The following is a 12,999-nucleotide window of genomic DNA, read 5'->3' on the forward strand; positions in this document are numbered from 1 at the left end:
TCTTTGAAAAACAGGTGGCAATTATTGCCCTTATTTAAGGAAGGAAGGCAGCAAATGTTGGACATGCTGGTTACAGTGCATTTCTCTCTGAAATTCTGAGGAAAATGGGTCGTTCCAGACATTGTTCAGAAGAACAGCGTACCTTGATTAAAAAGTTGATTGGAGAGGGGAAAACATATAAAGAAGTGCAGAAAATGATCGGCTGCTCAGCTAAAATGATGGCAAATGCTTTAAAATGGCAACCAAAACCTGAAAGACGTGGAAGAAAGCGAAAAACTACCATTGGAATGGATAGAAGAATAGCCAAAATGGCGCGGACTCAGCCAACAATCAGCCCCAGGAAGATGAAAGAAGGTGTGACGTTCCCTGTGAGGACTGTTACAATTAGAAGACGCCTATGTGAAGCCAAGCTATCTGCAAGAAGTCCCCGCAAAGTCCCACTGTTGGGAAAAAGACGTGTGCTGAAGAGGTTACAATCTGCCAAAGAGCACATTGACTGGCCTAAAGAGAAATGGCGCAACATTTTGTGGACTGATGACAGTAAGATTGTTCTTTTTGGGTCTAGTGGCCGGAGAGTTTGTCAGACGACCCCCAAACACTGAATTCAGGCCACAGGACACTGTGAAGACAGTGAAGCATGGTGGTGCAAGCATCATGATACGGGGATGTTTCTCATACTACGGTGTTGGGCCTATTTATCGCATACCAGGGATCATGGATCAGTTTGAATCCATCAGAATACTTGAAGAGGTCATGCTGCCTTATGCTGAAGAGGAAATGCCCTTGAAATGGGTGTTCCAACAAGACAACGACCCCAAACACACCAGTAAACGTGCAACATCTTGGTTCCAGACCAACAAGATGGACGTTATGGAGTGGCCAGCCCAATCCCCGGATCTTCATCCAATAGAAAACTTGTGGGGTGACATCAAAAATGCCGTTTCTGAGGCAAAACCAAGAAATAGAGAAGAACTGTGGAATGTAGTCCAATCATCCTGGGCTGGAATACCTGATCACAGGGGCCAGAAGTTGGGTGACTCCATACAACACAGATGTACAGCAGTTCTCAGAAACAGTGCGACTACAACCAAATATTCATGAAGTCATTCAAAGGAAAGCAAAATCTTCAAACATTTCTCAGTTTATATAGTGAATGTTTGAGTTTGTAAAGAAGAATACAAACACTGCGATTTTTTTGAACCGTCTAATATTCACTTTTCTTCCATTTTTTTAGAGGAACAACACAAATTTGATGTCTTTTTCTACATGTTTTGATTTGGAATAGAATGTGTCGTGTTCCCAATGCATTTGTGTGGATGGAAATAAAAGCTATTAGAAGGATTTTCAGCTTTATTCACTTTTTTCACCACACTGCTATTATGTTGAACACAACTGTATATATATATATACACACACACAATTATTTTTTTAAATAAAAGGGATATAAAACATCAGTGCAAATGTGTAGACTTTTAAAACTTTTTCTGGCCTAGCATATATTATATATATAGATATATATCTATGATATATCTATCATATCTCTCTCTCTCTCTCTCTATATATATATATACACACACACACACACACATACATCATATATATATACATACACTTTTTTCAACACACTACTATTATGTTGAACACAACTGTATATATACATACACACACATAATTTTTTTTTTTTTTTAAATAAAAGGGATAGAAAACATCAGTGCAAATGTGTAAACTTTTAAAACTTTTTTTGGCCTAGCCTTGCTGTTATGCTCACCTCAGCGCATTGCACTTTAGCGATGTAGCCGTTGTTCTGAAGTTCCATCCAGTTAGCCTCATATAATTTAGGACCAATCAGGAAATTCAAGTCAACAATTTTGTCATCTTCTCTGACCAATGTGGCGGTGAGCCCAAGCTTACAATGAGCCTGGACAATGGTCAGGACACGACGGAACATCTTTGCTGGATGAGGGCAAATAGAACAAAATATTATTCAATAGAACTCTACCCTTTTCGCCTAGACCAGTGGTGGGCAACATTTTTTTTCAACTGAGCCAAATCTCACCAAAACCACGATTGAAATTTATTTTGAGAGCCACATTTTTAAAACTGAAAATACATAGGATGGTACACTGTTTTTAGTTTCAATAAGTTTTTATAGTAATTCATCCCCCATAGTAATTCATCCCCCATATAGTAATTCATCCCCCATATAGTAATTCATCCCCCATAGTAATTCATCCCCCCTATAGCAATTCATCCCCCCTATAGCAATTCATCCCCCCTATAGCAATTCATCCCCCCTATAGCAATTCATCCCCCCTATAGCAATTCATCCCCCATATAGTAATTCATCCCCCATATAGTAATTCATCCCCCCTATAGTAATTCATCCCCCATAGTAATTCATCCCCCATATAGTAATTCATCCCCCATATAGTAATTCATCCCCCATAGTAATTCATCCCCCATAGTAATTCATCCCCCATATAGTAATTCATCCCCCATATAGTAATTCATCCCCCCCATAGTAATTCATCCCCCATATAGTAGTAGTAAGTAAGTAGCAAGTAGTAAGCCAAGTCCCCCCTGTGTCAATTCACTTACCTTTGCTCCGCACGTTCTTCTCGCCGTGTTCCCGCGCCGTTCTGGTCTTCAGGGCGGACTGTGAGAGGAGCCTAGCTCCTCTCACGTTTGTCACGCTGCCCCGCCTACACACATCCTGACAGCCAATCACTGGCTATCAGGATGTGAGTGGCAGCGAGACTGGCCAATCATTGCATTTGAGCGCGCTGCCCTGGCTGTTTTTTTTTTGGATCACGCTCCGCGGGCCGGATTAAAAGGTCCGCCGGGCCGTAGTTTGCCCATTGCTGGGCTAGCTGCAGAGTCCTGACTTTTGGAGCAGCCGCCCGAGAGGAGGGAGGGGAGCGGGCGCCCGGCACACAGAAGAGCCGCATTAAAGTGTGTGAAGAGCCGCATTAAAGTGTGTAAAGAGCCGCATGTGGCTCGCGAGCCGCGGCTTGCCGACCACTGGCCTACACTAAAATGTGGCAGCACAAATAAATTTCATTAAAAAAAAAAAAAGAAGGGGTGTCCATTTGTAAGTGAATGGGAAGGGCAACATGACATTCTTTAGGGTGAAGGTCTGCTTTAAAATTACCTGGAATGGTGTGCACCTCGTCCAGAATCATGAGTCCCCACTCCTGACTTTTCAGCCACTCCATCACCTTCTCGGCCTCCCATGACCTCTTGGTGGTATGTCCCAACATAGAGTAGGTACTAATGGCGATAGAGCAGCCGATGGGCTTGTCTTTGGCGTCGGAGGTAAAACGACATATCTGGCTGTCATCAATGGTTGACCACATCTTAAACTGTGCTTTCCATTGTTCCACTGAAACGGCAGAGTTCCCCAACACGAGACACCTCTTCCGAACTGTACAGGCGGCTGTCACGCCAACCAAAGACTTTCCCGCGCCTGGAAAAATACAGAGGTCAACAATTTTACCTTTTCCCATATCTTACTATTAGTAACTGGACTGCAGAAATAATCAGACCATGGCGGCTTTGTGGTTGAGGCCAAAGTCTGGGCTCAATTTTAATTTTTTTTTAAGTTCCTTAGAAAACTTCTTCAGTTCCTGTCCGAATCGCATGCAGTTTCCCCGCTGCTCCTGCGTGAGCCCAGCAACAACATAGCCTAAGTTCACACAAGAGAAGTGGGGGAAACCTCCCTGCAAAGAAACCATGCTGAACGAAGAGTGGGAGTGAAGAGCGTGTGGGGATGTATAAACTGGAGCTTGGCTATCAGGCGGAGGATGCTCCAGATTCTAAGCAGTAGGAGAGGAGAGAAAGCTGCGGGGATTTGAAATCCCCATGGGTTTATGTCCAGGGATGACAGCACAGCGATTGGTCAGCACTGCCACATTGCTGACCAATCGGAAGCTGTCAAGCCCGTACTGTCATCCATGCAACGAAAGGAGAGAAAGCCGTGGGGATTTCAAATCCCTGAGGCTTTCTATCCTCTTCTACGGAGAAACAGCAGCATTGCCGCGGCTTTCTCTCTTCTACTACAGCTGAGAATCTGGAGCTAAAAACACAGAATGAGAAAGTGAGCGCTATAGGCTAGCTGCTGTGACACCAAAAAGGTACCAAAAAACCTTCCAAACCAGTAATATAAAAAGCAGGTGCAGCGCTGAGATCAGAAAGTCAAAATATCAAATAAAGTGCAATAAGTCAAAAAGTGCAGAGGCAATATTAAAATACATATCAACCAGCAAAAAGTATTAATAATATACATATCACTGCAGGGGTGGACTGACAACTCATGGGGCCCCCGGGCAATAGGGGATCATGGGGCCCCTGTGTCCTTGCCCAAACTCAAAAAAGCCTATGAAAAAGGTATCAGGGGCATCTCATGGGGCCCCCTACTGACCCCGGGCCCTCGGGCAGTGCTCGAGTTTCCAAATGGTCAGTCCGCCCCTGGATCACTGTATCAAATAATAAGTAAAGTGATAGAAGTGCATGTAAAGTGACCATAAATCATGACATAAATGAGTCCAAAAAGTGACAAAGTGATAACTGTATATACTGTCACTCAAGGTGACTAATGGTGCTAAGTAAAGTGACAATGTCCAAAAAGGAAAGTGATGCAATTGAAGATCCAGTAATATGATCTCAGAGTAAAGTGATCGACTTTTTATATCCAATAATATGGTGATGTGCCGGGTAAATAGAAGAATTGCGCACTCACCAGATGCGCAATAAAATCACGCATTAAAGATATAAACTCTCAATGGTCAGCCAGAGATCCTCTTAAGGGTATGCACAGCCTGGTCTGGGGTTCCCTCTCTGAATCCTCAGTGGACAGCAGTATCTCTATCGTCCTCCTTACACAGCTCTGTGCAGTGTGCGCCCCGCCGATCTCTCCGGGGAACCACCGATCGCCCGGGATCAGCTCTGTCAGCTGTTACTGAGAATCTGGAACATCTGCCTCCATCCTCTGACACCAAGGGTATACAGCCCCACACCCTTCTCTCCCACTTTCCGCTCAATATGGGATTGGTGCAGGGAGGTTTCCATCACGGCTCCTGTGTGAACTCAGGATATGACAAGTCAGGGTTCACACAGGAGCCGTGGGGAAATCACATGCGATTTGGACAGCAATCACATTCCTGTTCAAATTGTATGCTATTCTTTGCAGTGCAATTTACGACCACATTTTTTATTGACGCAAATCGCACCGCAAAGTATCAAGCATTTGACTGAAAGTATTAGTACTCGTACTCGACGATCAAAAAATGTTGCTATTGGTGCAACACTAGTTTGTTTGTTTGTTTTTAACCACTTGCCGTCCACCTACTGTTTTTAAACGGCAGGGCGGTGTCACTCTAGGGGCGGGTTGCCGTTCATAAACGGCACCCGCATTTTCTAGTTGTGCACGCTCCCTCGGAGCGCGCAGCACCGATCGTCGGACGGGACCTCTGTGTGAGGTTCCGATCATGTGATCACTGATTGGCCAATCAGTGATCATATGCAGAGTAGTAAGCAAGATGTCACTTGCGACATCATTGCTTACTACGTGTGAAATCTGTGACTGATCACAGAGGTCACATGGTACAGGGCTATTCACAACGGCCTTGTACCATGTGACAAGCTGTGACCAATCACAGCTCACACAGTAGTTCTCAATGGCTGTAAGAATGCAGCCAGAGAGAAGGAGAAATGATTGCTTTTACAGCCTTTATGGGTGTAATAGCAATCAGTGTAAAAAAAAAAAAAAAAAAAAAATCTTCATCACCCCCCCACAAGTAGTACAGTGCTGTACTGTACTGCTAGGGTGACGGTATGTAAAAATAAAAAAAAAATTTTGTTTATAAACTAATTTGTGTTATTTTTTTTTTACTAAAAAGAGAACGGAATAAATTTTGGCCAAGATTTATGATGAAATATTATTTATTTGCAAAATTTTATAAGAAAAAAAACACTTTTTTTCAAAATTTTTGGACTTTTTCATTTAAATGGCAAAAAAAAATAAAAATCCCAGCGGTGAATAAATACCACTAAAATAAAGCTTTATCTGTCTCAAAAAAATGCAAAAAAATTCATATGGGTACAGTGTTGCATGACCGCGCAATTGTCATTCAAAGTGTGATAATGTTGAAAGCTGAAAATTGGCCTGGACAGGAAGGGGGGGAAAGTATCCGGACTGGAAGGGGGGGAAAGTGTCCGGACTGGAAGGGGGGGGAAAGTGTCCGGACTGGAAGGGGGGGAAAGTGTCCGGACTGGAAGGGGGGGAAAGTGTCCGGACTGGAAGGGGGGGAAAGTATCCGGACTGGAAGGGGGTGAAAGTATCCGGACTGGAAGGGGGGGAAAGTGTCCGGACTGGAAGGGGGGGAAAGTATCCGGACTGGAAGGGGGTGAAAGTGTCCGGACTGGAAGGGGGTGAAAGTGTCCGGACTGGAAGTGGTTAAAGGGGGAAAAGAAGGTTGACACATAATAAAAGCGGACCATTGTTAGCACCACAACAGTGTTATAGGATTTGTTTCACATAGATGTCTCTGGCTGGACATCTTAACCTTAACCACTTCAAGTCCGAACACTTTCACCCCTTTCCTGTCCAGGCTTTCAGCGCTGTCACGCTTTGAATGACAATTGCGCGGTCATGCAACACTGTACCCATATGAATTTTTTGAGACAGATAAAACTTTATTTTGGTGGTATTTATTCACCACTGGGATTTTTATTTTTTGTGCTATATAAATGAAAGTCCAAAAATGTTGAAAAAGAGTGTTTTTCTTATACAGTTTTGCAAATAAATAATCTTTCTTCATAAATCTTGGCCAAAATTTATTCCGTTATCTTTTTAGTAAAAAAAAAAAAAAACTAACCCAAATTAGTTTATGACCAAAAATTATAATTTTTCAAAATTTTTTTATTTTTGTATATTATTATTTATATTTTTTTAACATACTAGCAGTACAGTGTCACCATAGTGACACTGTACTACTTGAGGGGGGTGAAGAAGATTTTTTTTTTTATTACACGGATTGCTTTTACACCCATAAAGGCTGTAAAAGCAATCATTTCTCCTTCTTTCTGGCTGCATTTTTGCAGCCATTGAGAAATACTGTGAGAGCTGTGATTGGTCACAGCTTGTCACATGGTACAAGGCTGTTGTGAATAGCCCTGTAACATGTGATCTCTGTGATCATTCACAGATTTCACACGTAATAAGCAATGATGTCAGAAGTGACATCTTGCTTACTACTATTCACGTGATCACGGATTGGCCAATCCATGATCACATGATCGGGACCTCACACAGAGGTCCCGTACAGTGATCTGTGTTCCAGTAGATCGTGGTGCCGTGCACTCCCAGGGAGCGCTCACAGGCTGTAAATGCGGGCGCCGTTTACGAATGGCAACCCGCTCCTGCACTGCTCCCGTCCCGCCATTTATGTACATGGACCGGACAAGAAATGGTTAAAGGAAGTAGAAAAATAAGCGACCTTCTGGCAGGATCACCGGGTAATAAAACAACGTTACAGGGGGATTCAGAAAAGCGTTTTGCTGTGTGATGTGATTTTCCCCTGGAGCTCCATTGTAATCCACGTGTGACTGTTAGAAGCCCTGCAACTCCATCCACATCTTCTGAAATTACACAGGGGGGATGTTTAGTGGTCAGTTTTCAAGCAGAGCTCTTGGCTTCTGTAGCCCCTGCTCTGGCACAATTCAGGAGACCAGCATTACGGCACTAGGGAGTCTCTGGCTTGGGCACCGGAAATCCAACAAAGATGGCCACACAGTGTCTCTGCCTGAACACCAGGCGCCTAAACCTCCTGAGTAGAGAAAAGCAAAAAGAGGGCGCACCGGTCTAGTGCATTACCTTAAAAAATGTGTTTATTAAATGATACCGAAGACTTGCCTCTTCCTCAGAGCTTTCAGAGTTGGCTCTGAGGAAGAGGCAAGTCCTCGAAACGCGTCAACCTGGTGGAGGTCCAGAGTTCATCATGGACACAAACGTAGTGCAGATTTGACTGAGCGCTTCCAATTTGATGTACCTTTGACTGTATTGTCATTAACATTTAATGAACACATTTTTTAAGGTAATGCACTTAGCTGGTGCGCCCTCTTTTTGTTTTTCTCCACTCAGTATACTTGGACATCCCCGGTCATTTGAGGGAAGCAAGGCGTGTACAGTGGGGCAAAAAAGTATTTAGTCAGCCACCAATTGTGCAAGTTCTCCCACTTAAAAAGATGAGAGAGGCCTGTAATTGGCATCATAGGTAGACCTCAACTATGAGAGACAAAATGAGAAAACAAATCCAGACAATCACATTGGATGATTCGGAAAGAATTTATTTGCAAATTATGGTGGAAAATAAGTATTTGGTCACCTACAAACAAGCAAGATTTCTGGCTCTCACAGACCTGTACCTTCTTCTTTAAGAGGCTCCTCTGTCCTGCACTCATTACCTGTATCAATGGCACCTGTTTGAACTTGTTATCAGTATAAAAGACACCTGTCCACAACCTCAAACAGTCACACTCCAAACTCCACTATGGTGAAGACCAAAGAGCTGTCGAAGGACACCAGAAACAAAATTGTAAACCTGCTCCAGGCTGGGAAGACTGAATCTGCAATAGGCAAGCAGCTTGGTGTGAACAATTCAACTGTGAGAGCAATAATTAGAAAATGGAAGACATACAAGACCACTGATAATCTCCCTCAATCTGGGGCTCCACGCAAGATCTCACCCCGTGGGGTCAAAATGATCACAAGAACAGTGAGCAAAAATCCCAGGACCACACGGGGGGACCTAGTGAATGACCTGCACAGAGCTGGGACCAACGTAGCAAAGGCTACCATCAGTAACACACTACGCCACCAGGGACTCAGATCCTGCAGTGCCAGACGTGTCCCCCTGCTTAAGCCAGTACATGTCTGGGCCCGTCAGAAGTTTGCTAGAGAGCATTTGGATGATCCAGAAGAGGATTGGGAGAATGTCATATAGTCAGATGAAACCAAAATAGAACTGTTTGGTAGAAACACAACTCGTCGTGTTTGGAGGAGAGAGAATGTTGAGTTGCATCCAAAGAACACCATACCTACTGTGAAGCATGGGGGTGGCAACATCATGCTTTGGGGCTGTTTCTCCTCAAAGGGACCAGGACGACCGATGCATGTACAGGACAGAATGAATGGGGCCATGTATCGTGAGATTTTGAGTGCAAACCTCCTTCCATCAGCAAGGGCATTGAAGATGAAACGTGGCTGGGTCTTCCAACATGACAATGATCCCAAACATACCACCCAGGCAACGAAGGAGTGGCTTCGTAAGAAGCATTTCAAGGTCCTGGAGTGGCCTAGCCAGTCTCCAGATCTCAACCCCATAGAAAACCTTTGGAGGGAGTTGAAAGTCCGTGTTGCCCAACGACAGCCCCAAAACATCACTGCTCTAGAGGAGATCTGCATGGAGGATGGGCCAACATACCAGCAACATTGTGTGCCAACCTTGTGAAGACTTACAGGAAACATTTGACCTCTGTCATTGCCAACAAAGGATATATAACAAAGTATTGACATGAACTTTTGATATTGACCAAACACTTATTTTCCACCATAATTTGCAAATAAATTCTTTCCAGATCAGCCAATGTGATTGTCTGGATTTGTTTTCTCATTTTGTCTCTCATAGTTGAGGTCTACCTATGATGCCAATTACAGGCCTCTCTCATCTTTGTAAGTGGGAGAACTTGCACAATTGGTGGCTGACTGCCCCACTGTATATCCCAAGAAATTTGTGATGTGGTCCTACCCACACAGAGATCATCCCTAAGCATAGGAGCATTTGGGTTTGCCTAAACCGCCTAGCTGAGATCATGTGACCAATGGCATGCATGCCATAAGCACAATACTAAATGCCTCACCACACGGCAGGACAATGACACCGGACCGAGCGCGCCCATTGCCAAACATCTTGCGCAGACTTTTCTCCTGGTACGGGCGGAGGACAGCGGTGGGCTTCAGGTCAATGTTGATGTCGGGATTCATGGTGTCGTTTCTGAAGTCGTACTCAGCCAGTAAGGGATACTCCAGGTGGATACACTGTTTCTGGAGCAACTCGATGTTCTCCTATTGGATAAAGAAGAGCGCCAAACAAGTGATCAGCAACTCACAATACAGGAAACAAGTCCATATTATATTACTACATACCATTTGGTAATAATGGTCATACGGTAGCTGGTATTGTCTACAGATCGAAGGATTTAAAACACAATACAACATAATTCGGGCGGCACAGTGGCTTAGTGGTTAGCACGTCTGCCTTGCCGTAAATGGGTCATGGGTTCGATTCCCGACCATGGCGCCTCCTGCATGGAGTTTGCATGTACTCGCTGTGCTTGCGTGGGTTTCCTCCGGGTGCTCCGGTTTCCTCCCACACTCCAAAGACATGCTGGTAGGTTAATTGGCTCCTGTCTAAATTGTCCCAGTTCCATCCCTGGTCATGCGGGATCTCCTGCATGGTGGGGGTTGGGGAAAGACCTGGCAACCTACCCTGTAAAAATAATTGCTAACAGAATTCATGGAAAAAGTTGCTTGCGAGTGACGGTCCATGCAATCGCCAAGGGTCAGATATGACTGAATGGATAGATAGACAACATAATTCATTCTAATGCAGGTAAACAGCAGCATTCAGTGACCATAAGGCTCAGATCCCATTCCGTAAATCTCAAGCAGACTGCATTTTATCCGTATTTTATACACAAATATTTAGGATCTTTAGAAAATGTAAGTATCTTTGTCTGAGAGAAGCTTGATGGCTTCATTCCTGCGTTGTATTAGCCCGGGTTCACACTTGTATGGCGTATCGCATGTGATTCGCACAGGAACCGCACCGCATTCCTGTGCAAATCACATGCGATTTGTGTGTGGTGCGATTTGAACCATACATTTTGTATGGCTCAAATCGCACCGCATTCGCACCAAAAAGGTGCAGGACCCTTTTTTTGGTCTGCACTAGAATCAGATCGCATGGGTATTCACACCTATGTGATACGATTCCGCACATTGAACCATATTTTGAGGACCGATTTCAGGGTGTTGTTAACATAAAGCGGAGCTCCACCCAAAAGGGGAAGTTCCGCTTTAAGGACTGCTCCCCCGCTCCCCATTAAGGATTGGCACCTTTGGGGGGGGGAGAGCGGGTACCTGAATTTGACAGGTACCGGCTCCCCGTTGCGGTCGGACTGCCTAGGCGAAAGGAAACGGAAGTTGTCCTCCCTCCTTCCCTCCCCATAGTCTTCTGGGACATGTGACAGGTCCCAGAAGACTACAGGACCATTTATGAAGCGCAGCGCTTGTCGCGCATGCGCAGTGGGTACCCGGCTGTGAAGCTGCAAGCTGTCACAGCCGGGTGCCCACACTGAAGATAACGGCCTCCTGGAATACAGGACGGCAGGTGAAACAGGCTGCGGGGGACACACCACGGGAAAGAGGGACAGGTAAGTGGCTGTTTTTTAAAAGTCAGCAGCTACAGTTTTTGTAGATGCTGACTTTTATTTTTTGACAGAGTGAGTGGAACTCCGCTTTAACATACACACCTGCAGCGGTTCGCATGAACGGGGTGCAATTCTGATGCAGTGCATAATTCGCACAGAAACTGCTGCAAATTCCACACCGCATCAGTGTGAACGCGGGCTTAACCACATGCCGCCCAGTCACTGTATAAATACGGCGGCAGGGCGGCACGGCTGGGCAAAACCACGTTTTAAAATGTGTGTTTTGTAAACAGGTAGGGGGGGCGCGCGCGCGAGGCGCCCTACCTTTCTCGCCGATCACAGCCGCGGATGTCAGTCGCCGGGTCACAGCCGGTCCTTACCGGCTGTTTCCCGGCGATCGGCGGCAATCCCTAACAGAGAGCACAGCTGCAGTAGCTGTGCTTTCTGTCAGTTGCCTGACAGCTCCAGAACAAGCTGATCAGGACAGAAGAGTTTCTCTCTCCCGATCAGCAGTGCCCCCTGCAGTACACACCGCCTCCCCCTAGTAAAACACTCCCCTCACACAGTTAACCCTTTCCCTGAAAAATAAACTTAACCCCTTCCTCCCCACTGCCATTAGTACAGTGTCTGTTTTTTTTTTTTTGCACTGATCACTGTATTGGTGTCACTGGGGATGTCAGTGACCCCAAGTCAGTACCCCCCAATGTCAGAATGTCCGCCGCAGTCCCGCCATAAGTCGCTGATCTCCGCCATTATTAGTATAAAAAAAAAAAACCTAAAAATCCCAGTATCTTCACCGCCATTTGTAAACGCTATAACTTTCACGTAAACCAATTAATTTACACGTATTGGGTTTTTTTTTTTTTTTTAGCAAAGACATATCGCAGAATGCATTTTGGCAGAAATTTATGACTAAATTTGATTTTTAAATTTTTTTTACTGGACATGTTTTATAGCAAAAAGTCCAAAAAATAGTTTTTTTCCTCAAAATTGTCAGCCTTTTTTTTTATAGTGCAAAAAATAAGCACAGGCAATCAAATACCACCGAAAGAAAGCTCAATTTGTGGGAAAAAAAAAGGATGTAAATTTCATTTATGTACCGTATTGCATGACCGCGCAATTGTCCGTTAAACTAGCGCAGCGCTGTATAGCAAAAAAATGGCGTAAATTGCAGTATTTATACCATAGTTTGTAGACGCTATAACTTCCACACAAAGCAATCAATATACACTTATTGGGATTTTTTTACCAAAAACATGGAGCAGAATACATTTTGGCCTAAATTTATAACCAACTTTGAGTTTACTATATATTTTTTATAGCTGAAAGTAAAAAATATTGTTTTTCTTCAAAATTTTTGCCCTTTTTTTGTTTATAGCGTGAAAAATAAAAAGCGCACAGGTGATCAAATACCACCGAAAGAAAGCTCTATTTGTGTGAAAAAAAGGACGTAAATTTTGTTTGGGTGCAGCATTGCATGACCGCGCAATTATCAGTTGAATTAGTGCA

At 44.3% G+C, this 12,999-nt stretch overlaps 1 protein-coding gene across 2 annotated transcripts in view; it reads right to left on the minus strand.

The window, feature by feature from the left end:
* ERCC3 (ERCC excision repair 3, TFIIH core complex helicase subunit) overlaps positions 1–12,999 on the minus strand; it is an 88,606-nt gene that overhangs the window by 53,612 nt on the left and 21,995 nt on the right. For both annotated transcript variants that reach the window (XM_089662395.1, XM_089662394.1), the window contains exons 7-9: positions 9,919–10,123; positions 3,152–3,466; positions 1,769–1,953 (exon numbers count right to left, since the gene is read on the minus strand). In XM_089662395.1, coding sequence (XP_089518521.1) covers positions 1,769–1,953; positions 3,152–3,466; positions 9,919–10,123 — 705 coding nt within the window. The remainder of the gene's footprint in view (positions 1–1,768; positions 1,954–3,151; positions 3,467–9,918; positions 10,124–12,999) is intronic.

This window comes from Staurois parvus, unplaced genomic scaffold (genome assembly GCF_062004578.1).
Source record: "Staurois parvus isolate SC_StPar_1 unplaced genomic scaffold, SC_StPar_1.0 ptg001466l, whole genome shotgun sequence".
NCBI classification, from domain to species: Eukaryota; Metazoa; Chordata; class Amphibia; order Anura; family Ranidae; genus Staurois; species Staurois parvus.